Below are 25,386 nucleotides of genomic sequence, written 5' to 3'. Positions count from 1 at the left end.
CTAAACTATAAGTCTTTAAATATAAATCGGTCATCGACTCTTTCATCAAAATTATCAATTCATTGGATCGTCGGTTTTGTTTCATCAAGTTCAGTTTTGTTTCATACTGCTTTACAGTTATATTTGAATAAATTTTAACGTTGTTCGAGTAATTTTTTCCTCTTTCTAATTTTACAATCTAAAATATATCAAAGATTAAAAGACAAAGAATTCAATTGTAGGATAATTTTGTACGAGGTGTAACATGAAAAAGACAGAACAATACTTATGAGATTTATTCAACTTTCTGGTTATTCTTCACTGATTAGTGGTTCCAAATAAAGCTTCTTAGATCGTGGTTCATACTGTTTTGATAAGAATCATGAAAATATTGCCATATGTTCGAACAGGCTAATCTGGAATCATCTGGATAGAAAGTGAGATATCTTCTTAATCACAACTCCTATGACATTTATTCAACTTCTTGGTTATTCTACACTGATTAGTGGTTCCAAATAAAACTTCTTAGATCGTGGTTTATCCTGGTTTGATAAGAATCATGAAGATAATTATGCAATGAAGAAAAAATCAAAAAAAGTATAAGCAATTGTAGGATAATTTTGTACGAGGTGTAACATGAAAAAGACAGAACTCACTGATGTATGGCATTAATTAAGAGCCGGTTGAAGCCTGGTTCAGATTCCGTTTACAGTTAACCAACTCAGATACTTAAACAGTTAAACTTAACGGTGTATCATGCAAGTACTCTGGCTCTTGCACAAATGTTCGTTACATCATCCAATATAAACACTCTGTTACATCATCTTGTGATCTTGTATCGTGTTGTACATTGTTGTTTGGTTACATAAAGAACACAAAAACATCTTTCATCATCTTCTCTCAAGAATCTAACGTAAACATTGCTAACCTCTCTTCTCTTTCTCCGGTCTCGGACCCAACAGATTAACATCAATGGTCGCTCCATAACTCTCAGCACTTATAACAACCGCATCGTACGCCTTAGCCGAAAGCTTAAGCCCTTCGCTCTGAGCCTTCAAATGCAACTCATAAGCAAGCCTCGGCTTCCCACCATCAGCAAGCGCCTCGATCAACACCTCGTACGTAATCTCATTAGCCTCAACTCCCTCGCTTCTCATACGTCCAAACCACTCGTAAGCAGCACCGCTTGACCCCTTCCTCGCGCAAACGCTTATCACAGCGTTGTAAGTCACAACGCTCGGCTCCACGCCCTTGGAAGCCATCTCTTTGAAAAGCGTTTCCAAGAGATTGAACTTGCTCTGTCCCGTCAGAACCGAAGCCATGATGGTGTACGCGTGGAGGTTCGGCTCGATCCCCACCTTGATCATATGGTTCCAAACTTTAAACGCTTCATCATACAGCTTCCCTTTCTCGAGCGCGCTCAAGAGAGCACCGTACGAGATCACCGTTGGCTTCTCACCGTTCTCAACCATCGCTCTAAAAATCTGCACCGCGGCCGCGGTCTCGGCAGCCTTAGAGCAGGCTACTAGAACAGCGTTCCAGTGCCTGCTCTGCGGTTTTAATCCTTTATCTTCCATTTTGTTGAGAAGCTTCACTCCCCACCTCCATATCCCTCTCTTGCTAGCCGCGCTCAGCAAGATGCTGAAGTGAGAGACCACTAGCTCGTAAGACAAGTTGTTCGGCTCAGGTCCTTGGTCGAGAAGATCCTCGTAGATCTCCAGCGCCGCCCACCATTTCTTGGCCTTACCCATCAGCCAGATCAAGTGGTTGCACACGGAAAGACTTATCTCAGGGAACCTCTCTCTGATTCTTTTGTACAGCTCTTTACCAACGACGTAGTGTTCTTCCCTCGTGCACGCCCATATAAGCCTCTCGTGCTCTTCCCTGCTCGGTCTCAGCCCCGCACTGTCCACTGCGTTCAGAAGCTTTAAAACTTTAGTAGTCATGTTCTCGTCTTCTTTCACCAACCAGCGTCTCATCACCTGGTAGCAGATTCTTCCGATGAAGTTCTCTAGCTTGACGAACTCTAGCTCCCAGTCGTGCTCAGCGTCGTCGTCGTTCCCTATCTCCTTCTTTGAGTATCTCTCTCTCAGCTCGACAAAGAACTCCAGAGCTCCCATTCCATCTTCCATCCTTCTGTAAACCAACAAAGCTGTTGAGTACGTCACCGGGGAAGGCTCGAAGCCTTTCTCCTTGACTAAATCAAGAACCTCAAGAGCCTTCCCAAACTCTCCTTCCTCCGTGTATATAGCCATCAGAGTGTTGTAAGTGACGACGTTTGGAGCGATGCCTTGTTCTTCCATATCGCTCAGTATCTTCTCTGTTTCTCCAAACTCGTTAGACTCTTTCACCGCACCCAGAAGGCTATTGTATATGAAAAGGTTTGGACTCTTCTTCCTCTTGAGCCATTCTACCACAGCCATCGCAGGCTTAAGTCTCTTGTCCTTGCCGAAACCTCGGATCATAGCGCAGTAGACTTGAAGAGGAAGCAACTCTCCCTTCTCCTTGAGAACAGCATCCACATCATCAGCAGTCTTGGCAGCTCGTAAACTTTTAGCCAATTCTCTGACATTAACTCTTGAGCTTGAATCTTCCCTTGAGACTTCTTCCTCTTCTCGTTGCTCTGTGGCCCATCCTACCCCAACGGATGATCCCAACAACCTTCTCCTTGGCTCACACAGAAACAGAGCTTTTGATGTCCTGTTGTTACTCGAATCCAAAACGAAACTAGAGATACTACTACCAAAGCAAGCTAGTTGTTCACCGTTACAATGTCTCTTTCTTATCTTACGGCTAACTACAGCAGAACAAGAGCAATCCAGATCAGATTCCAACCTTGATCCAACCAAAGGACCAGACTTTAACGGCCAGACGCTTAAAGCTTGCATCTTTAACCAATGATCATCAACCAATGATATAACCCATGAACTTAAACTCCTCAAGGTCGCACCTTTGCGATACAGTTCATCACTAAAATACAATGAAACCTCGAGCCGAAGATGCTTTACACAGAGAGAAACAGAAAGTGAATATCAAACACGACCAATCATGAATACTATCGCTAATGCCACTGCTTATCAATGAAGCATAATCTCGTATTCCAAAAGAGTCAGACGCGTCACACCAGAGAGAGAGAGATGGTTTAGTGTGTGTCTCTCTTGGTTTAGTGATGGTGTGGTGCGCTTGTAGCCATTCAATTTCTGTGAGCGGGTAAGCTTCAACTGCTGTAAGAGAGAATCATTTAAACGGTGCCGTTCTTATTTTGTTTCATTTAATTCCAGACTTGGCCCAAACATTTGTTTTGGGCCTTTTAGAATTATGAAACTTTTTCCCATCTAATTCTTTTATTTTATAAAAAAATAAAAATGCTGCCAATTATGCATTGTTTTCACATTTTTACGTCTATTACTCGATTGAATTGTTTTTGAAAATTAAAATCACTAAAACTAAAATAGATAAAAAATATTTATTTAATATTTGTGCATAAACATGTGTTAGTTATGATTCATAAATTTAGTGAATGTGATAACTAGAAGGCTTTTAAGTGGGTTTTTTTCTTTTGACATCAGTGGTTTTCTTTCTTGCCAACAGATATAGAATTACAACATCCCATGAGTATACCTGACATAACGCACTGAAGACCATACTTCAGGGTTGGGTGGGTACAAAGGATATATGTTTCTTCGTAAAAAATCCAATAAACATGTCTGGCCCATGCACATAGACATGTAAATAATACAAGTATATAAACTTCCACAAACATATTATTGAGTGCGTAGATAAATATTCAAATTGTATTATGTATATCAGTATATACATTATATTTTTAATGTATAATATATGGGCAAACCATGTTGGTGGGTTGAGAAATATAATTGTGGATTCCCCATATCTCAGATACCGTCTTCTAGCTATTACATGTTGATGTGTCATATCACCTTGTCCATTAATAATCAATTACATGATCTTGATTACATACATGTGCATGTTTGGTTTCTGTCGAAGATCCATAATATGATCAGAGATTAATCTAACGTAACGTACAAGGAGACGATCACTAATCTGGTGGCTAAGACCTAAAACAAATAGGGTCAAGAACTCGATGGACAATGAAAAAACTATATATTAATGCTGAATATAAAACTTGGTAAACTTAATAAGAAATTTAACGCTGCAACATGATTTACAATTGCGTTTGCAATAGAAAGATTGATATTCCAATAATAACTACTACATGATCAGATAGCAAATCTTATGTAACTGAGCTGAGTTGTTTGATCTCTTACATATATAAGAAATATCTTGTCGAAGATCTTATTTCAGATCATCATAACTTATAACTCTGAGCTAATCAGTAAGCTATCTTTTATAATTTGTGAATTTGTCGTTATTTCAAAAGGCTTTCATGCTTTATTAATTTTCCAAAATGGTCCTACCACATGGCGATGTTTACACCAACTCAAGTTCACCCGAGAATCGTAATCACCTTGATTGGCACTAAAGAACAAGTTAAACTACTGTCCGTTTTACCTGATTAGGTATATGATTAAACAACTATCATCGACACTTTTTCTATGTTTTTCTTTTATCATCCACGACCATTAAAAGGCTTTGGTATATGTTTTTTTATACATCCAATATACAAATAGCATTGACAAACAAAGAAAAAACAAATTATGAAAATAATTTGTCAAACTGAGATAAAATTTTATACAACAAGGTCGGTCCGCCAAAACTTTCAAATCAAACACAGCCTACCCATAATAAACTTATAATCTATAATATAATGGCGGACTTCACTCCCTATATGGAGGACACGTGTTTTTTTTTTACCTAATGGGCTATTATGTCTGTTTGGTTATGAAAGTAAAGCGCATGACATCAAGACCGTATTGTTTTGGGCTTATGTGAGATTTGTTTGTTTGGGCCCATTTGTATAGTGTCTGAGCACATACTTAAGCCGTCTCTTTTCATCCCGACTAAGCTTCTCATTAACTTTCTGTAACGCCTTCTAACTTCAGTTCCCATTAATTTTCTCATTTAATCTGACCATTAACATCTACATCCCACTCGCCCCACTTTGTATCATCCTCGCAGATTCATCAGTGACGTCGTAGTTTAGATCGATAGGCAGCAAGGTGATGGGGAGAATCTTGCGGAGAATGAGATTAAGCTTCATTCCATGGTAGAAATAGGTCACGCGGAGCCGCTGGATCAATCAGAAGCTTCGGGTTGCCGTCTTGAATACATTCTCTCTTGACTTATAAAGAAAAGGTAGGAGAGAGCGAGGATCTCATTCGTTCTCTCTTTGCACCGCATCGTCTTCCCTGTCTGATCGCTTTTTCTCGGTTCGTGATCTTCTCCTTCCTCTCTGTGATCTTTCGTGGTACATCTTCAAGGGTTTAACCTTCCTCTGTTCATAATATCAGTTATCTCGGCTTGTCTCCTTGGTGCAGGTCTTTCGTGTCTGAGCCATGGCTTCGAAGAAGATTTTGAAAGAGCTCAACGATTTGCAGAAGGATCCTCCCTCTAACTGCAGCGCAGGTAAATCATTCACCCTAAAGATCCTTACTTTCACCACTTTGAAGTTAAGCCAGCTAGGGTTTGATAAAAAAATCAATTATTTGTCTCATCTATCTGATAGTTTTGTTCTTTTTTTTTTTGCGATCGAACAGTTTGATCTACCTTTGACAAATAATGCGATTTCTGATCTTTTGCATGTTCTGGAACACAATGCAGGGTTTCCAATATAGTTCTGGTTGCTTTGAGAGGGACGAATGCCTTCATCTACTTTAGAGTAAGTTACTGGACATGTACTTTGTTTCTAACTTTTATGTATTAGTTTCTAAGAGACTTCCACAATCTTTAATCCAGGTTTCCCCGTTTTTTTTGTGAACAAGATACCAGCTTTTATGAACTAACTAAATCCTAATATAAAATTAGGTCTTAGAGTAAATCATGTCCTCTAAAAAATTGATGGAAATTTGGGTTAGATATAAAATGTTGTCTCTGTAAAATATTGGATTCACACTTTATGATACTTTGGTTTTTGGCAATCCCAGCTCTTGAGTGGTTTTCCTATGATCCTTTTTTAGTTTTGCTTCAGATTCATTCAGCATAAGCTAGGCGGTTCTTCAGTCTGACTACGAGAAGCTTCAAGCCTAGAAGTTTGATTTCAAATAAAATACAATGAGCTTTTAGCTAAACCTGAGGAAACCCTCAAATAGGTATTACATCATTGAACCATCTACTGTTGATTAGCACATGACTCCATTCTTTATAGTTCCTTAGTATTGGTTTCACGATATTTTTTTCACGATCCATAAGCAGTTCAGATATCTCGAAGAGGCGAGGAGCTAAGTCCTCTCTCCGGAGTTTTTATCGCCTTCTTCTCGCATCACAGACCATTATCGTCGACTGTTCAATGCCACAGCGGTGAAGAAGGTTAATAGTTGGGACGATTAACTGAAGCTTTCGTCCTTTCAGGTTTGTCTTGTGATGAAGAAATCTTAAGTCTTTATTGATGGGTAGTTTCTGATACTTGAGTTTCGATTTTGGTTTAAAGGTAACTGCAGAGTCTTGGGACTTGACACATGTAGCGGGAAGTTCATCAGGAGGATCAGCAGTAGCTGTTGCAGCATATTGTGTCTCATGGTAGTGATACTGGTGGGAGTGTGAGATAGCTAGCTTCGCTTTGTGGTGTTGTGGTCTTAAGCCAACTTACGGTCGTGTCTCTATGTTTGGACCAATGGCATATGCATCTTCGTTGGATGTCATTGGTTGCTTAGCTCTTTGTTTGCTGATGCTGGGATGCTTCTTCATGCGCGCTCCGGATATGAGAGGGTTGAATCCACGAGTAGCAAACAGGTAAAGCCGGCTTGTGTTTGGTGTTGTGCATTGTAATATAGACATAAAGAAAGTTCTTTGAAACCAAATATATCTTTTCTTAGTACATGGTGTACCTGAGTTCCAGTCCCAGTTTCTCTATATTAATTCTTTTGAATCCAACCCAGTTTGAAGGGAGGCAAAGGGGGTCCATCTGCGAGATGCTCGAAGATGGTGTTGATTCTGGAGTGAGATCTTCAGCTTAGAAGCATTGGGTTGTGTACTGATAGAGGTTTTTTCTCTGTCTCAGTTTTGTTTTGATTTGTATGTTATTTGCAAAAAACACATCGAAGTCTAAGATCGATTTCTGTTGCAATTTTAACAGGTTTTCTTTCCGTCATTCTCTCTTTGACTACCAGCTTAATATATAGTGCACGATGAATCAATGTGGACAGAGTTTTGGTGTAGAGGCAGAAGTGATGAAGGCGCAGCTGAAAAGAGTTCTTAGTGGTGTCATAATGTTCATGTGATTTTCTTCTTGCAACACTCTTATTATTATGCGTGCGAACGGTTCACGATCCAAACCCAAGGATTTGCAGCCTGTATGTCTTCCCTCGAGAACCTTATCAAGGCAATCATTACTTTATGTTAGGAACAAATTTTCTAAAGAACATGAACACACATTGATTGGGTTACTGTTATTTTCCAAGCTTGGCTTACTGCGAATAACAAATGTCATGTAAGGCTCAAAGTCGGAATAGACCATGTCATCTGAAACAAAAAAAAAATAGAGATGGAAGATGTGCTTAGTTCTAATGCATTAGTTCTTTTGAACAGATTCCATATCATTTGAGTTCGTATTCTTAGAAAAAATAAATTAAAGTACCAAAAATTCATAACTAAACATACAAATTAAGAAATATTTATATTTGGCATATAGAATCTAACCAACTTTCATCCTAAAATTATTATTTTATTTAATATCATAATCAAAAGAAATTTATAATCTGTAATAAAACTAACAAATAAATAGTGAAACTTACATTAATAACTAAAACCAGATTAACATTTTCAAATGCTCATTCAAATGTAAGATGTTTCTATATTATCTTCCAATTTACAAAGATAATATTTTTCTGAGCACTTACAAAGATAGTCTAAGAAATGAATAAAATTTTAGCAAAAAAAAAAAAAAAAATGTATAAACGTTAAAAGGAAGGTGTTTCATCGCATTTTAAAAGGGTCCAAAAAGATATGACGAGGCAATTTTTTTTTATTGTAAAATAACGAGTCAATTTTTTGTTAATGCACTACTTGCCACAACTATGTTTATGGAAGTGTAAGTATTCATCATCTAAATTATCTTTCATTCCTCTAATTGGTAACTAGAAAGTGACCTAATTCATAAGTGATAATCAATCTGCAAATGCGGGATGTCTAATACCAAAATGTGCTAAAAAGAAACAAACCTTTAAAATTATTCGATAGTATATATTTCAAAATCTCTAATCTAATGACATGGTTGATCATCAAACATAATAATACTGAGTTTTTTTTCTTAAAAAAAGATAAATGTAAAAAAACTATTGTCATTAATCACTACCAAATGGATCAAACAAATTTTGAATTCATTAATGTTTTACATTAAAACATTCAGCTAAAACAGTTTAAATTTTATGATTGACAAATCAAATATTTGAGAAGCTAACATAATAAACTCCACAACTCAAACAAACCAAGTTAATGAATCTTTATATAACTATATAAATATAATCTTCATTTTGAAACAACTATCCAATCTTTTAAGTTACATCACAAATCAATTCAAACAATTATTATAAAGATATATATAATGCAATTGAGAAGCTTAGCATTTTACGCAAACAACATTTGCAAATTAGAGGTTTAATGTTTTCGAGATTTTCCCATATCTTTTTTTAAAAACATTTTTTGTATATTATATCAAATATTAGAAAAATATTCGTTGTCAACATTAGCAATTCAAGAAAAAACCGTAATCAAATACTACACCATTAATTCAGGCAATTGGTCTTCAAGTTTCATTAATAAATACACTATAAACAAATGTAAAAATAAATAGGAAAATAACAACAATCCTAAACCACTATAAAAGATATCTATGATGTTATAAGCTTTCACAACAAACACAAACAACAAACATGAATAACAATCCACTTCTTACCCATCGATTCTCACACCAAACAAGATTGTTAAGAGCAAATCCAAGACAATTACTCCAGGCCTATATACACACAATCGGCCATAAATTTTCAGGTACCATCAATTTTTGACAATAGAGATAATTAAAATGACCCAGTCTCTGAATCCATGGAATTCATGTTTTCGTACCATAACATTCATCACCCCAACTTAACATTCCTTATTGAGAAAACTAACCAATATGTGATGAATTTACTGAGAAAAACCATGATATTATAGCTCAAGACCTTCAAGTTACTCTAACCATCATAGACTACAATTTAAATGCAACCACAAGACTTAACGTTGATTTAATCATCACAGACCTAGAAGAAACTAATAGACCTCCGACAACAAAAGAGAAAAACCATATATGCACCATCTGCCTCGAGAATTACATTAAGGTAACCAGTATCTTGGCTCTCACATGTGGCCATAAATTTCATTTTCTTTGCATTGATCATTGATTTCGTACAAATATAAGCTGTCCAGTGTGTCGGAAAAGTAATTTAAGAACCCATATGAGCTACTAATTAAAAACATTATCATGTTTTGAACTAATAATTCATTTTCTCATTGCTTACTATTTCAAATATAACCATCAAACAACATCCCGTAAATCTTCAATGAACTAATCAAATGACAAAACACAAAATTACACTACACATCGCCAATGTCCTCGGCCCCGCGCTTGCGCGGGGACTATACAACTAGTTATTTAGCAATGATGTAGTTCTGATTGTTTTTTGCTTGCATTTTTTTCGTCTTCGATCCTTCAATCAAGGAAACATTGTTAATTATCTCAGTCGAACCATCGCCCATGTGCTGAAGCTCTTCTCTTAACAGACTCGATCAATCCTATTTAAATCTGAATTTATCCTTTGTCGGCACATATTCATGGCTTTTCTTATTGTTTATTAAGTGACTCCACATTATTACTTTACAAACATTATTAAAAGAGAAAGACTTGTGAATTGCAAAAAGCAGCTTGCACATGCAAGTATGTATGTGCTTTCGTCCTTTTCTTAGCCTCTTGTCTCCTATAAAACCACCTAAATGTTTCCATGTTTATGTATCCCAAAGCTCGAGATAAACATAAGAAAATTATCTTAAAAAAACTCCAAAGAAATCAAAGTAGAAGAGATGATGAAGTTCAAGTCCAAGAGGTTTGGGATTCGATTTGGTTTTGGTAAAAGAACCAACAACAAAGGCACACAACAAGATCAACAACAAAAGGGATCTAGTAATAACAACAACAATATTAGCTCCTGCAATAATGAGATTAAATGGGAACTTAGGCCAGGAGGCATGCTTGTTCAGAAAAGACAAGAGAGCATTGGTGAAGACTTGATCTCCATTAGAGTCTCTACTTTTGCTAATTTTCATGATCTCTCCATTGAAGCTACCTCCACTTTTGGTAAATTTCTCATCTCTCAACACTTAATTAAAATTTAGTATGATTACAAAACTTGTTAAAAATTTAGATTAATATATGCGAGTTCACGAAAGCTATCCTTTATTAAAATCACAAAACAAAAAAAAACATTTGGAACTATGGCATTTTTTTCTTATTTCAAAAACTAAAAACCATACTAAAAGATGAAAATATAAAATAGAATGTCAGATTTATTGTGCACAAAAAGTAAAAAGAAAGAATGTCAGATTTGTTTTCTTATGAAAAAATTATAGATCATACTAATATTCATGATGTTACAACTAACTTATACTTATGGATTTTCAGGAGAACTTAAGATGGTGCTATCACTGCTTACCGGTTTAGAACCAAAACAGCAACGTCTACTATTCAAAGGGAAAGAGAGAGAGGATGATGAATATCTACACATGGTTGGTGTTGGAGAAAAAGACAAAGTGTTGTTACTAGAAGATCCTGCATTCAGAGAGAAAAAGCTTCTTGATCTTAACAACATTTCCGCTTCTTGTCCCACTATAATCGTATAAACAGCTAAACCAGTTTCTTAAATTAGTTGCGTGTTAACTTCTTGGTAAAGTATAAGATCAGCCAAGAATAGTTACTTGATAGGATTGTCATGCATGATGCATACAGATTATATAAATCTCATGTAGTCACTCTATTTCAAAGTTGTAAAATTAATGTTTACATGTTGTAATATAGTTTAAAAAAAATGTCGTAATATAGTTGTCAATGTTTTTATACTTTTAATGAGGTATGTAGTTACATGCTGAAAACGACAACACAAGAAATATGATGAACTCCATTATCTCTAATCGTTAATATTCACTTTCATTATTTTTGTTTGTTCAGATGATTTGTTACAAATTAGTTAAGTTTAATAATAGAACTAAAACGGGCAAACAAACCGAAACTTCTGCATAAAACCAAGCTGGTCAAAGACCCCTATACAGACCAACACCTTTCATATCTCGGTATAATCCGGTTCGGCCCCAATGTCTCTAATATTATATATACCAAACATCAGCCGCTTGGTTATTTCGAACAGACTAGTAGTATGTCCAGTTGTCCACAGACCGCAAGTCTAAACCACCAGTTTTTAGTGGTCTATAAATCATCTCTCTTCACAAACCGGCCCTGAAAAGAGATGAACCAAAACCATAATTAGAACATGAAGTTACTACAGCCAGTTCAGTCGATTACTTGTAGCCTAATAGTTTGTATTACTACATCCATCGCGTTCGTAACCCAAATTTAAATACAGACTATCAGCACTGTACGTGTGTAAATTGTTGAAAAGAAAAGTAGGTGAGCTTACTTTAATGCGAGGACGTTTCTCAGCGTTGAGCTTACGAACTTGGTAACGAATCCGCTTAGAGAAAAGGCGGTTTTGCCGTTTCTCTTTATACCGGAGCAAACTGGCTTCTCTATGGCCTCTCCATAACCTTTCCGTTGTCTCCATCTCTGGCACCGTCAACAAACTCAATGCCTCTCGACCGCCGCCGGTAAACACCTAAACCACCCAAAAAAAACACATTTGCCTAGCATCAAATCTTTAAACCTAAGTTTCAAAAAAAAAAACAACGATAAGAAAACAGATATTTTAGTCTTAGAAAGATAATTTATCTGCCGTTATTTTTATTTGTTTATAGTCAACGCGATAATATTAGGACAACTTTTCAACCCTAGTAATAGAATTTTAGGTTTATCATTATTACAGTTTGAAGAAAGTACCCGTGGTCTATTTAATATTTCACCGGTAATTAGTTAGTTACTTTAAGCATTGATCACGATATAAAAAATAACCAAAAAGAGATATTTTACTTACGTCAGCGGAGGCATGCAAGTCCGGCACCGTCTGCGGCGGTTCTCGGTCGACACAAACATTATTTTTATGCGACCAAGCTTCCATGATCTGCTCATAATCAAGCTTCAGAGCAAGCGAAGACCGTCCCTCGTTTCCATCTCCGCCGCAACACCGTGGAGTCCCCCCGCTCCGAGTCCGACTCATCACCTCATCCACAACCAGAATAACTCACCCACCGCTCCTTCTCCGTCGTCTCTTCCTCCTCGCTCGCTCCTTTCTTCAATGCAGTCCTTAAAAGCGAAGAAGAAGAAGAAGAAGAGGAAGGGAGGAGATCGTGGATCGAAGAGATTTTGCTGTTGGTGTCGGAGTTAAAGAGGTAACCTGCAACGGTGTCGTACTGCTCTTCTTTTTTCTCTCCTCCCACAGGACTCTCCACTCTCTTCTTCTCCTTAAACGGCGTCGTGTCAGCTCCTTCCGCTTTGCTCTGTTTCGACGGGGTTGTTTTTTGGCTCTTCTTCCTGCTCTTCGTGATTTCGAGCTCGAGACTGAGAAGTTTGAGCTTTTTCGTGTTCCTTCTGAACTTAGGAGTCATTTCAAGATTTGAAGGAGACTTGTTTATGGAAGTTGATCCCATGTGTTTCCTCTTCTTGATCCTCTTTGATGTTCTCCTACTCTGTTTTTCTTCGCCGAGAGGACTGAGTTTGTCACACATCTCCGGTCACACACTCTCTCTAATTATTTTCTCACTCCTTTCTCTACTTTCTAATTAGAAAAGTATGTAGGTGAAGGGGAAAAGAAAGCTGACCGTGATAGAACTTCGACGCGTGTCGAAGAGTCATTGGAGAAAGGTGGTCAGGGAGGGAGTAATGTTGAGTTGACTGACTTTTGATTAAGTAACTCCCAAGTTTTTTTCAACATTTTGTTTTTGCTTTTTAGATACCACAGCATTTATGAAGTTCACGGATTTATAAGAAGGCTAGATATTTTTCTTGTGTCTAATAACAGATCGAATAATTTTATGGATATTTTGCCCATCTCTACCAACAAATACATTTCGTAAACGGGAACGATCTTTTAAACTTGCGTTCATCTTCATCTTGACGTTGGCAAAAAGAAAATGCTGAAGAGGAAACAATAAAGCATATCAGAGAGAGGAAGGGGAACCAATCAGAGCGAAACATACGTGTAAAAAGAGCAATTTCAAGGGTCCTACCTACGTTAACTAATTGTCTTTTTAACACTTTTTCTTCTGTATTAAAATATCAATGTATATAATAGTTAGGCGACAGAAGACCCCACCAGGGCACAAAAATCATACGCCTTTCCATAACATTTGAGTTAAACAAAATTTCATATTGATATACTTGAGTTTATATTAACTCCAGGTAACCTCGATTTATAAACGTATATTATAAGATACATTTACGACCTCATCTCAAAAAATAATTGTCTGGCAAAATGTGGACTGCTTTAACTTAGAGAGAAAAAAAGAGGAAGCTGACGGCGGTGATGATAGTGCCGGCAACAGAGAGCCTGACGGTGGCCACGGCGCTGCTACTTGGTGCCTCTGCCTCACTTGGTCCATCTGCTGATGTGCTATCGGGTGTAGGAGCCGGTGGAGAGGAGACGTCAGGCGCCTCACTAGCATCACTGGGGCCAGCCGCGGAGTAGTCATCTTCGGCAGCAGGTCCTTCAGCAGCAGGTCCTTCCGCAGCAGGGGAAGATGCTTTAGGAGAAGAGGCTGAGGTTGACTTAGGTGCAGCGGCCGGAGCTTTGGTTGGGGCGGCGGGAGCCTTGGTTGGGGCAGTGGTTGGTGATGGAGATTTTTTGGGAGAGGCTGAGGGAGCGTCTGCAGCGAAAACGGTGGCCACGGTCAAAGCCAATAGGGCCAATATGACAAATTGACGTGCCATTTTATAGGTTTTTGATGAGATTAAAACAGGAATATATTCCAAAAGCTAGAGCAGTATTTTTTATTTTATTTATCTTGCTTTTTTTTTACTGCAAAAGCTCTAGGATGCAAGAACAAGACAAGGGAGAAGTCAATTTAAATGTTTTCGAAGATGAGAAAAATTAGGGAAAATTGATGGATATGAGAGGAGAAATGAACATTGTAATCTATTTTTATAAATTATATTAAAATAATATGATTAAAAATAGATTCTAAAGAAAACACACAAACAATCCTCTTATTTTTAATTGTTGACACAAACTATTTATTGAATATACTAATATCAGCAACTGAGATTTTCGGTTGTGACGTTTGTTTGTTTGTATTCAGAAAATAATAATTAGAGCCTCAAAAACACATTTTAGGCTTTTCATCCTCAAGAATTATTGTACTGTTGAGCTAAGCCTAAATTAATACCCAATATATTGGCAGCAGCCAAGATAAATACTGTATGTCTTACATTTTGTTAATGTTTTGACAGAACTACAAAACACAACATCTCTTTGATTATATCTTTTTGTTTATATCGTAGCCCAAGTCTTTGTATAGAGTATAGTTCTCGATTATTTATAGGCTGGGTTTGCAAAATCTTAGTGTAGCTTATAGTTGTCCAAAAAAATAAAAAAAAAATCATCAAAAGAGAAGAAAATGGAGCAAGGATTCACGCATTGATAGCAACATTTTAATTCCAAGCAAAGAAGGAAAGAAAGAAGACAAAAGATCCAAGTTAGAAAAGTGAATCAACGAACAAAACTAACAACAAGAGAGAGAGAAGTGTAGTCGATCTTGGCCGCCTGCTAGTTAGTAGAGCTTTATTCTTGTCTGGATCGGTGCACGGCAAATCGGACACATTTCAAGATCCGGTCCACACTCGCAACAAGTCTTGTTGTATCATCCCAAACAAAAAAAACGAAGTTAGTTCCATGTTTCAATCGAGTTAAACAAAATACGAATAAAAGATTAAATTGGAGTAGGTTGTTAAAGTGTTTACCTGATGGCCACAACCAAAGGCCATGTCTTTAGGGTTGCTCAGACATATCGGACATAGCTGTTAACATAAAATCAAGAACATGAAGTTTCAAAACAACGTTTCAAACAGATTTTGGAATGTCTTTTAGAAGTATACCTGGTTATCGAAAGCAGAGGTGGTAGCGGGTGGTGCAGGAATAGATCTTTCGGTGGGATGAGGAGGTACGCTCGGTTTGAAACTTGGAACACGGTTAGCTTTTGGTTTGTTGTTGTATGATGACGATCCACCATGCATTGGAGGTGGAAGAGGGAAACGTTCCTGGATATTCCCATTTCTTCTTCTGCAGAAGAAAAGAAAAAAGTTGAGTAACTTTGGGGGGTAAAGATTGAATCCATAAAGATTATGTTTTGGGGATTTACCCTAAAAGGTTAAGCTCTAATGTGGCCTTGTATTGTTGAGGAATCTCCATGAGAGAAGAGAGGGCAAACTCTGTTTCCTTCAAGGACTGAGCCTTGTTCTTTGACATGATCTCTGTGAAGTTGACAAACTAGAAACAGAAAATCATATCAAGAAACTGAAAATAACTTTGATCTTTTTGATGTTTTTTAGCTTATAAATAACTTTACTTGGAAGTTATCAAAAGCTCTGGATGGAATATTATCGTCAAACTCTCTCATCATATCCCATGGTCCATCCCCAACCCCCACTAAGACTATTGATAGAGGAAGCTTACTGCCATTAGACAATATAATCAGCTAACAAAGAGAGATAACTTCAATGCAGAACAAAGTGAAAAGATCAAACCTCGCTTGCACAATAGCCTCCACAGTCTTCTGTTCTTGCGGACTTAACTGTCCATTTTCAGTGTCAACGCTTCTTGTAACCTGAAATAGTCAGTAAGCAAAGGCTTTCTTCTCTTGAGACAAAAACAGAGGATCACACACAGTACTGTTCGTACCTGCCCATCTGCTATTATCACTAAGACGTGATACTGTCCACCACTCTGCTCAACAATGGTTATGGCCATATCGATGATGGGAGCAAACGAGGTCGGCCCCGCGAGCTTAAGCTGAGGCACGATCTCTTTATACCGACCAAGCACTTCCTCAAACCCATTACAGAACCTATCCTCCGGATTGAAACTAAACACATCTTGATCATGTGTTGACGCGTCTCCAAAACCGTAACACGGAATCAAGTTGTCCTCGTCAAAGGCAGCTAAGGTTCTTCCTATGATAGTTATGGCTTGTTCATAAGGGTTGGGGTTATTGCCTATGAAATGTAAGCTCTTCCTATTGAAGGACCTAGCCCCTGTTACCAACAACAAATAACAATAGAAAAAAGTGCTTAATCATTTGATGCATCACAACAAAAAGACAGAATCTTGAAATCTCACCGACCTGTCCACTCATTGCTCTTAGTGAAATCAATACCAACAATGAGATTTGAAGATTCTAGACCCGCACGTGCTAGAGCCTCCGTCACCTAAATGAAACATAACAATGACGTGAAGCTTTCTTTTTTTTTTTTCTTCTGTCAAAACACACAAGAATCTAATCATCAAGATTCATCTCACCTGCTCCAAAGAGGAGTACTCATCAGCGATTTTAGAGTACTTCCGCTCCAACCTCTTCTTATCATTGCCATAACTATGAGAAGGCGGCTGAGAATAAGGCTGAGTGCTATACGAAGGTGTAGGAGGCTGCGCATACTCGGGAGGAGGAGCATAAGAAGGTGTAGGAGGATAGGTATAGCTTTCTGGACCGTACTGAGGATAGCTTTGATGAGAAGCCCATGAAGATGAAGACGGTGATTCTGATGAACCTGAAGCTGACCTAAACGATGATGATGAAGACTCCTGTCTCCAGTTCTCCTTTGAGTTCCCTGTCCCCATCAAATCCCTAGTAACCTACAAAAACATAAGATTTGGCATTATATTCATGAAAAATCAAGAGGAAAATGCAGACTTGGGGGAGGTTGCAGATGGATGCAGATACCTAATTCGTGATATCACCGCTTACGAATAGTTAAAAAAAATTCGAAGGTTGGTGGTGTTTCTTTATAAAGAAAGGAGAGATTCAAACACGCCACGTAAGTTTCCTCATAAGACTTAGGCAAAACAATAAGTGACTTCTTCTAGATTAAGATAAAGTCCAAACTTTGCTGCGATACTCTTTAACTCTAACCCCAGATTTAGACCAAACTACGACCGTTCCGGTTAATCTAATCAGATTACAAGACTGAGCCACAAGATGTATGTTCGAGGCTGAATCTACCGACATTCGACCTCGAGGAAGATGTGAATAGAGAAAAGTGTTATACCTTTTCACTTGAGGGAGGAGATGAATGAGCAAACGGAAATGAACGAATCAGAGAACGTATTTGGGAGAGTGAAGGAGCTTCAATGGCGGATTGAATCCTCCCTCCTGCAGTGTTCGCCTTATAAAGTTGGCTCCTCCTTTTTGCTTGAAAGCAATTTCACTTTCTTCTCTGTTGTGTTTTTTTTTGTTGCTATCAAATCATTAAGAGAATAATCACTTTTCTTAGTCAAGCACGCTAATCCTATTATATATGGTTTGGTTTGGGATAATTAAAAAGTTTAATTAAAACAAATATTTATTTGTTGGGAAAAAATGGATGGTTGGTAGAAGTTTCCGCCCACGTGGCGATCCTGTCAATCTTCAGTTTTTATCTTTCTTTCGTCGTACGGTTAAATTCGTTGCTCTTTCGAGGTAACTACTATCGAATTATTATAAATTCACCTTTATAGAATTAAAAAATATTGAAACTTTTAGACTTTTGAATTATTATTCTCTCCATTCGTTTTGGCCAGGTGGGCAAAATATCCGTAAATTTTGATTCGATTCGTTATTCGCTTCGATCCGATCCGAAAAATCCAGGTATCCGTAATTTTACAAATCGAAGCAAATACTAAAATTCAATATCCGTCAAAAACGAAGCAAATCACAAATATTAAAATTTTGAAAAGCGGATATCCGATCCGATACGGCAATATATAAGTACATGTATATCTTGATTATATTTAAAGTCCTATATATATAAAATTATATAATTATTATTCTGACATATGATTTGACAGATTTTATTTACATTATTACTTATATAAAAGTAGTACATAAAAGGAAAAAAATATTTTATGATAATTATATTTTTTTCTTAAGTTTTGTGTTGTTATAATTGTTAACTAAGTTTAAATTTTTTACAAAATATGTAGATTTATTAATTTTTTTAATTTTTAACTTATATATCACGTAAAAAATATATCATACAAAACAAATCTGCATCAAAATTTTATGATTATTTGTATTAATCAAAACATATGAGATATCCGTAAGTATTCGCAAATATCTAATTATTTTTCGGATATCCGTTTTTTCGAATATCCGTATTTCTCCGAAGCAAAGCAAATACAAAAATTAGATATGCGTAACATACGAAGCAAATCACAAATACCTTCAAAAACCCGGATATCTGATCCGTGCCCACGCCTGGTCTTGGCCTCTTGGGTGTGAGAACGTTTACCCAAATAATTAGAAGATAAATGTAAATGTAAACTTTTATAATTAGAGAAACACATAGAAAGCCCAATAGGCCCATGAATTTTTAACCGCGACTAACAGAAACATTCCTAGTCCTTGTCGCAGAGGATCACAACCACTACCACACAAATATTCCCTTGCGCATAAAATACCCCGACACTGGTCATTTTAACCTTCCGCGGGAATCTACTGTCACTCACTCGCACACTATCCGCAGCTCATTTCCGGGTCAGATCTAGATCCGGATCCGGAACTCGCTGAGTGAGTTATGAAGCACTCAAGGAGCGAGCGAGTCCGCGCGACTCCGAAACTCTTCACCTACGTCCTCGTCGGCTTCATCGCTCTGCTCGCCTTGACTTGCCTCTACTATGGCTCTTCCTTCGCCCCCGGATCCAGAAAGTCCGACGAGTTCGACGGATCTAACCCCGCTCGCGCCGGATTCGTCAGGGATCGAGACGGAGTGAGCCGTCTCGAAGTTCCCAAAAGCATTCCGGTTCGTATTCTTACGTACTGATTCGTGTTGTTTTTGAGATAATTCGAGTAGAGTAGCTCCAGATTGAGATTCTTAGTGTTTGCGTGAGATTTTGTGGAGATGAACTCGTTCGTCTAGTAATTACTCTGTTGAAATTGCTAGTGGATGAGTGAGAGTTGAGTGATCCTTGTTGATTTTGTGTAGTTTTAGTGCTCATTGCTCTCTCGTTTATTGATCCTGTTTGTGATGTTATGCTAAACAAGATCTTTTTGGCAGATATGTGATTCGAAACACTCGGATCTTATACCGTGTTTGGATAGAGATCTTCACCACCAGCTGAAACTGAGACTCAATTTAACGTTAATGGAGCACTATGAGCATCACTGCCCTCCTCCAGAACGCCGTTTCAATTGCCTTGTTCCGCCTCCAGCTGGTTATAAGGTCGTTGGACTCTCTCTGTGTCTTTCTCTTTGCGTTATTGCATATGTTATGGCTCTGGTGTTTTAGTTTTTTGATCTTGTGGAGTTGTTTCTCAGATACCGTTGAAGTGGCCTGTTAGTAGAGACGAGGTGTGGAAGGCTAACATTCCGCATACACACCTTGCGCAAGAGAAATCTGATCAGAATTGGATGGTTGTGAATGGTGAGAAGATCAATTTTCCCGGGGGAGGGACGCATTTCCACTACGGAGCTGACAAATACATTGTTTCCCTTGCTCAGGTACTAACTATTATCATCATCATTTGGTACTTCTCTGCATTTTTTTAATTGATACTCAAGGGCACATAGCCAATCCTCTAGAACCCTGCGCCTTTTCTGCTTGGTTTTTGTTACAGAAGCGTATAGCACTCTGCCGCATGGGCCAAAAATAGTATTTAGTTGTCTTTTATTGCAAGGGGCATGATGTTAACGCTTTGAACATAATTTTCTCTATTTACTGAAAATTATGTGGGATATTATAGTTCATTGAACATACCAGAGAGAATAGTTCTACAGTTAACAATAGGTTTTGGCCCTGTTTTTTACCGTTTTTAGTTCTTTCAGATGACCAAAAAAAAAACTGCTTATTGCTTTAGATGCTGAAATTCCCTGGCGACAAACTCAACAATGGAGGAAGCATTCGAAATGTTCTTGATGTTGGTTGTGGGGTAGCTAGCTTTGGAGCTTATCTTCTCTCACATGACATAATAGCCATGTCTCTTGCTCCCAATGATGTCCACCAGAACCAGATCCAGTTTGCTCTAGAAAGAGGGATCCCATCAACACTTGGTGTTCTTGGGACTAAGCGGCTTCCATACCCAAGCAGATCATTTGAACTTGCTCACTGCTCTAGATGTCGGATAGATTGGCTTCAGAGAGACGGCATCTTGTTGCTCGAACTTGATAGGTTGCTCAGACCCGGCGGTTACTTTGTATACTCGTCCCCTGAAGCTTACGCACACGACCCAGAAAACAGGAAGATTGGGAATGCGATGCATGATCTCTTCAAGAGAATGTGTTGGAGGGTTGTGGCCAAAAGAGACCAATCTGTTATATGGGGAAAACCGATATCAAACAGCTGTTACTTGAAGAGGGGTCCAGGTGTCCAACCTCCGCTTTGCCCTTCTGGAGATGACCCAGATGCAACTTGGAACGTTTCCATGAAAGCTTGCATAACACCGTACTCAGTGCGTAAGTATACCTATCTTATCCCCAACTTATATAGTATATCAAGTTTCATTAAGTTGATACTGTTTGTTATCCGGTACATACTGTTTCTTATATTTTTATCCAGGGATGCATAAAGAAAGATGGAGTGGGCTTGTTCCCTGGCCACGGAGACTGACAGCTCCTCCACCACGTCTAGAGGAAGTCGGTGTCACTCCCGAGCAATTCCGTGAAGATACGGTAATTTTTCTCTCCATACACTGAAAGCTTTGTTTCAGTAATCCAGTTTCACTTCTTTGTTGCTCACTAAACTATATGTGTTGCTGCAGGAAACATGGCGGCATAGAGTGATGGAATACTGGAAACTGCTTAAACCAATGGTGCAAAAGAACTCAATTAGAAACGTGATGGACATGAGCTCAAACCTCGGTGGTTTTGCAGCTGCTCTAGACGATAAAGATGTATGGGTAATGAACGTCATACCCGTACAATCCCAACCAAGAATGAAGATAATCTACGACCGTGGGCTTATCGGAGCCACTCATGATTGGTATGTTAATGCGCTTTAACCTCTAAACATTGAGCACATAATCCGATCATGTGTTCTTCTTCGTGCACATAATCCGATCATGTGTTCTTCTTCGTGGCTTGATGATAATCTTTGCAGGTGTGAAGCCTTCGACACATACCCACGAACATTCGACCTTATCCACGCATGGAACACATTCACAGAAACCGAAGCACGTGGATGCAGCATCGAGGATCTGCTTATCGAGATCGACAGGATACTACGGCCAGAAGGATTCGTCATAATTCGTGACACAGCAGAGAATATTAGCTACATCAAGAAGTATCTGACATTGTTGAAATGGGACAAGTGGTTCACAGAGACGACTCCAAAAGGTGATACTCTGTCGACGGCCAAAGACGAGAGAGTTTTGATCGCAAGAAAGAAACTTTGGAGCGTGGCGGCCATTTCAGAGTTGTGAAAAGGTTTACTCATCTTGCAAGCCATCTATCTATTTGATATGAGGAACTGTAAATTACAAAAAAAAATCCATACGTAGTTATGATTTGATTTTGTTGTAGGAAAAATGCTTAAGCTTCTTATTTTCGATTTTCTAGTCCAAATTTAAAATTGTTTCGCGAAAAGAATTTGATTCGTGAATGTAGTGGCCGAATCATCGACTCATTTGGACTTAAAAGGGCCCCAAATTAATTATTATTATTCAAGAGAGACGAATCACTTTCTCTCACAAGTAAATACTATCAAACTGAACTCATAAGCTGAATAAAATACGTAGTACTAAGTGAAAATTCAAAAAAAAAAGGAATAAAATAAGAGAGACAGATTTATGAAGCTGTTGTTTTGACCTTCTTCTTGTTCTTCTTGGAAGTGAGTTCTTCAGGCTTCCTCTTTTTACTGCTAAAGAACACAAACGTTATCATTACATCGGCTTTGCTTCAACGCAGTACATTCGTTGTCCATAAGCAATTAAGCATACATCAATCGACCTAAAACTCCCAAAGCCGTCTAATTTTCTGATTTAAACAAAACTTACATACTATATTGTCTAACTTCAACATTAACAACATACTTGAGAGGATTAATGTCTAAAATCATTTTATCTACTACACATAAAAAACGAATGAAAATTCATGGTACCTTTCAGGAGTTTCATCCAGACTAATTTCGCCATCTTCATCAACTTCACCTATTATGCACTCATCCAAGCTACTCTTTCCATCTTCATCGATCTCACCTACTTCTCAAGTTACAAAAAGAAACTCACAACTTAAGATTTGAAACATGAATCCACAGTTAGTAATGGGATACACAAGTAGAAAACAAACCTATTGGATCTTCTTCCACATTCTTTTCATCGTCCTCTTCTGAATCTGATCCCCACCGGTCTCCTCCATCATCAAAGTCCCACCTCTCTCCATCTGGTGGCATCCAAAAGTCAAGCTCTCTCTCCTCAACATCTTCAGCATTCTCATGTTCGAGTTCATCCATAACAACATCCTCTCCATCCTCTTCCTTCTCAACTAACTTCTTGTTTTTTTTCTTATTCTTCTTCTTCTTCTTTTTATTCTTCTTCTTTTCTTCCTTTACGCCATTCTCCTTAACCACAGTTTCTCCACCTTCTTCTGGAATAGCACCAGACTCTTTCTCTCTTTCCTTCTCCTCTGTTACATAAGCAACAGAAAAACCGTTCACAAGTTTTCCAACCTAAAGAACTCTCATAAACAGTGCTTCAAAATCACAAACCTAACTTGTTGAGGAAGCGTCGTCCATTGATATGCTTCCAAATATGTTCCTCAGTCTTGTTCACCGTATCACCCGTTAGCTTACATTTCAGTTTCGAGCTGAAACAAACAAACAAACCACTATCTAAATCTCTAAACCGAAAAAAACCTTTCGAGGAGCAGAAAAGACAGAACACTATGCAATAGATTACCGAGAGCTCTGGTCTTGTTCGAACAAGTTAAGTGGTGGCTTGCTGTGAGATAAGGCATGATCGATAAGCCCTAAACGGCACCGTTTACTTTCTGAATAAACCTTCTTGTCTTTCTCTAGTAGCTCGTGACCTGTTTGCACGCATCTGAATCTCCCGTTCTCGAGTTTCTTGTACTTTGGCTTCCCCAAGAGGTTAGCGCCTTCCTTAGTGGTCATCTCTTCCCCGGCAGCCGCCATTGATGTGCGATTTGTGTTGTTCACTACTGAAACGAGACTGCAAGTTAGTATTGAATGAGACGACTTGCCGTTTAATGTTTCGGAAATCAGTTTGCACGCCGTTTTGTTTATATGGGCTTATAAAGTTTAAGCAATGTATGGGCCCATTGGTCATTGTATTGGCCCACTAATATAAAAGAACAATTTCAATGTACAATGATAACAGTTAGCGCCTTATGTCTGGTCCAAACCACATGACACATTCACAAGACAGCCCACTACTGTCCCTGTATCAGTGATTCGTTCCGGTGTTTACTTGCTCACAATATAGAATGGTCAAATGAAACATTGGCTTTTAGGCATTCAAATTATGAGAAAAAAATCTGTATAATGTTCTTTTAAAAATGTTTCCAAATTTTCAGATTTGGTCTTGCTGGACATGAACCTAAATTATTTGAATCGAGAAAAAGATTGATGGGTTTTGTTAACCTGATCAAACCAAATTAAAACTAAAATAGTCTAGCAGAAACAAATAAACCAATATTCGTTAAACTATAAGCAAACAACTAAGTTTATTTGCTTTTTTTTTCTTTCCAATTATTTATCTTTCTGATTATCACTCAAAACTAAACTAAAGCTCACCATTCCAATTCAGAACACATTTAGCCCTTAAGAACCAAAAAGCATACCCAAGACCACATAATATTAGAGATAACGTATTATATACATAGTTTCGTCATCCCTATCTTATAGTTCAAATGTTAGAAAATATTACAGCTTAGTTTGGATAATTTCCCAACCAATTGGCTCTAACTCAATAAGAGTTATAATAAGTAGCCACAAATGACAAAACCCTTTGAAAAACCCCTAAAGGGACAAACCATGTTACTACAAATTTGGTGGGTGTGATCGTTAATATAAAACAGATAGACCAGGTTATATTCGACGTGAACGCGTGTTTTGTGAACTGTGGTCGATAGGTATGAAAATAAATGCATGTGTAGAGTACGTATGATTAAGTATGAAGAGGGTTGGATATCTAATCTAACTTGTTGGGTCAACAAACAACTCGATATGAGTCTTGGTCCAGAGTTGTTGCAGGATCCACGGGTTCCATTCATATATTTTCAGCCCTAACAATGTTCAAGATAATTCCTTTAATTATTATATATCATGAATGTATTAAATTTAGTAATAATACGGTATTTTCTGAGAAGTTTCCTCTAAAAATTCCCTCCTTTCTCTTGCTTGTTCCTCGACATTAACATCACACTTTTCGTTTATTTAGTTGATTACTGCCTCCGTTTCATTTTAATTGTCGTTCTAGATTTATGTATAAAGACTAAGAAAACATATAATTTTGTATATTTCCAAGATAAAAACACAATTACCTATACATCTAACCATATTTTAATCAATTGAAAAATAAAATGGAGAATCTTTTTAATAAATTTTGCATTGAAACTTTAAAACGATACTTATTTTGAAAAAAATGTTTTTTCTATAACGACAATTAAATCGAAACGGAGGGAATAAGTTTTAGGGTTGGAAGTTGAAACAAATAGGAAAAAAGCAATGACACGTAATTGTAGTCAAACTTTGAAAACATATAATCAAATGTTAATGCAGAGTCGTATCATTTTCAATGTTTACATTTCCAAACAGTTGAGAAGATATCAGCATAATAAATTTTATGTTTTTGGAAAAGGAGAGGAAATTAGGAAATTGTAAAGAGATAAGATATAAAAAGTCAATATATACACTTAGTTGCAGAACCTTGTTCTCCTTATCATGCATTCAAGTTCTTTGTCTTCACATATACATCAAGATACTACTACTTGGTCCCC

General features: G+C 37.6%; 6 protein-coding genes, 1 long non-coding RNA gene and 1 pseudogene across 12 annotated transcripts; 3 read left to right on the top strand and 5 right to left on the bottom strand.

The window, feature by feature from the left end:
* Positions 1–731: 731 nt before the first annotated feature.
* Positions 732–3,168, bottom strand: LOC108844897 (protein LOW PHOTOSYNTHETIC EFFICIENCY 1, chloroplastic-like). Its single transcript, XM_018618182.2, has one exon. The coding sequence runs from the start codon at positions 2,865–2,867 to the stop codon at positions 903–905; it is 1,965 nt and encodes a 654-aa protein (XP_018473684.1). The 5' UTR covers positions 2,868–3,168; the 3' UTR covers positions 732–902.
* A 1,821-nt stretch (positions 3,169–4,989) lies between these two features.
* LOC130510194 (uncharacterized) lies at positions 4,990–7,505 on the top strand. 3 transcript variants are annotated; one of them, XR_008943867.1, is made up of 8 exons: positions 4,990–5,327; positions 5,436–5,523; positions 5,719–5,776; positions 6,086–6,206; positions 6,310–6,465; positions 6,545–6,846; positions 6,993–7,096; positions 7,190–7,505. It is a non-coding gene; the product is annotated as an uncharacterized LOC130510194 (long non-coding RNA). The 3 variants fall into 3 exon arrangements; XR_008943865.1 differs by having other exon boundaries at positions 6,075–6,206; XR_008943866.1 differs by having other exon boundaries at positions 6,075–6,206; positions 6,307–6,465.
* Positions 7,506–10,044: 2,539 nt separating this feature from the next.
* LOC108844925 (BAG family molecular chaperone regulator 2) lies at positions 10,045–11,206 on the top strand. Its single transcript, XM_018618209.2, has 2 exons — positions 10,045–10,441; positions 10,766–11,206. Exons 1-2 carry the CDS (start codon positions 10,168–10,170, stop codon positions 10,981–10,983), a joined length of 492 nt encoding a protein of 163 aa, XP_018473711.2. The 5' UTR covers positions 10,045–10,167; the 3' UTR covers positions 10,984–11,206.
* Positions 11,207–11,268: 62 nt separating this feature from the next.
* On the bottom strand, positions 11,269–13,242 carry LOC108844936 (two-component response regulator-like APRR9; annotated as a pseudogene).
* A 281-nt stretch (positions 13,243–13,523) lies between these two features.
* On the bottom strand, positions 13,524–14,303 carry LOC108844926 (classical arabinogalactan protein 6-like). The gene has a single exon (XM_018618210.2). It carries the CDS (start codon positions 14,174–14,176, stop codon positions 13,739–13,741), a length of 438 nt encoding a protein of 145 aa, XP_018473712.1. The 5' UTR covers positions 14,177–14,303; the 3' UTR covers positions 13,524–13,738.
* Positions 14,304–14,829: 526 nt separating this feature from the next.
* LOC108844906 (E3 ubiquitin-protein ligase RGLG2) lies at positions 14,830–17,693 on the bottom strand. Its single transcript, XM_018618191.2, has 10 exons — positions 17,507–17,693; positions 16,761–17,093; positions 16,585–16,669; positions 16,143–16,495; positions 15,989–16,068; positions 15,811–15,916; positions 15,604–15,731; positions 15,341–15,524; positions 15,206–15,262; positions 14,830–15,096 (listed from the first exon to the last, which is right to left on the bottom strand). The coding sequence occupies exons 2-10, from the start codon at positions 17,076–17,078 to the stop codon at positions 15,016–15,018; spliced, it is 1,392 nt and encodes a 463-aa protein (XP_018473693.2). The 5' UTR covers positions 17,079–17,093; positions 17,507–17,693; the 3' UTR covers positions 14,830–15,015.
* A 1,206-nt stretch (positions 17,694–18,899) lies between these two features.
* LOC108844899 (probable methyltransferase PMT9) lies at positions 18,900–21,993 on the top strand. Its single transcript, XM_018618184.2, has 7 exons — positions 18,900–19,237; positions 19,493–19,657; positions 19,753–19,935; positions 20,292–20,886; positions 20,990–21,102; positions 21,192–21,412; positions 21,530–21,993. The coding sequence occupies exons 1-7, from the start codon at positions 19,013–19,015 to the stop codon at positions 21,849–21,851; spliced, it is 1,824 nt and encodes a 607-aa protein (XP_018473686.1). The 5' UTR covers positions 18,900–19,012; the 3' UTR covers positions 21,852–21,993.
* Positions 21,994–22,068: 75 nt separating this feature from the next.
* On the bottom strand, positions 22,069–23,619 carry LOC108844927 (uncharacterized). Of its 4 annotated transcripts, none has more exons than XM_057005378.1 (5): positions 23,325–23,619; positions 23,135–23,232; positions 22,717–23,052; positions 22,529–22,625; positions 22,069–22,288 (listed from the first exon to the last, which is right to left on the bottom strand). In XM_057005378.1, the coding sequence occupies exons 1-5, from the start codon at positions 23,558–23,560 to the stop codon at positions 22,216–22,218; spliced, it is 840 nt and encodes a 279-aa protein (XP_056861358.1). In that variant the 5' UTR covers positions 23,561–23,619; the 3' UTR covers positions 22,069–22,215. The 4 variants fall into 4 exon arrangements, with proteins under 4 accessions (XP_056861358.1, XP_056861360.1, XP_056861357.1 ...); XM_057005380.1 differs by having other exon boundaries at positions 22,069–22,285; XM_057005377.1 differs by having other exon boundaries at positions 22,529–22,628; positions 23,325–23,618.
* Positions 23,620–25,386: the final 1,767 nt, after the last annotated feature.

This window comes from Raphanus sativus, chromosome 3 (assembly GCF_000801105.2).
Source record: "Raphanus sativus cultivar WK10039 chromosome 3, ASM80110v3, whole genome shotgun sequence".
Taxonomy (NCBI): domain Eukaryota; kingdom Viridiplantae; phylum Streptophyta; class Magnoliopsida; order Brassicales; family Brassicaceae; genus Raphanus; species Raphanus sativus.
Note: the sequence above shows the minus strand (reverse complement) of the source record. Positions and strands in the feature narration are given on the sequence as shown.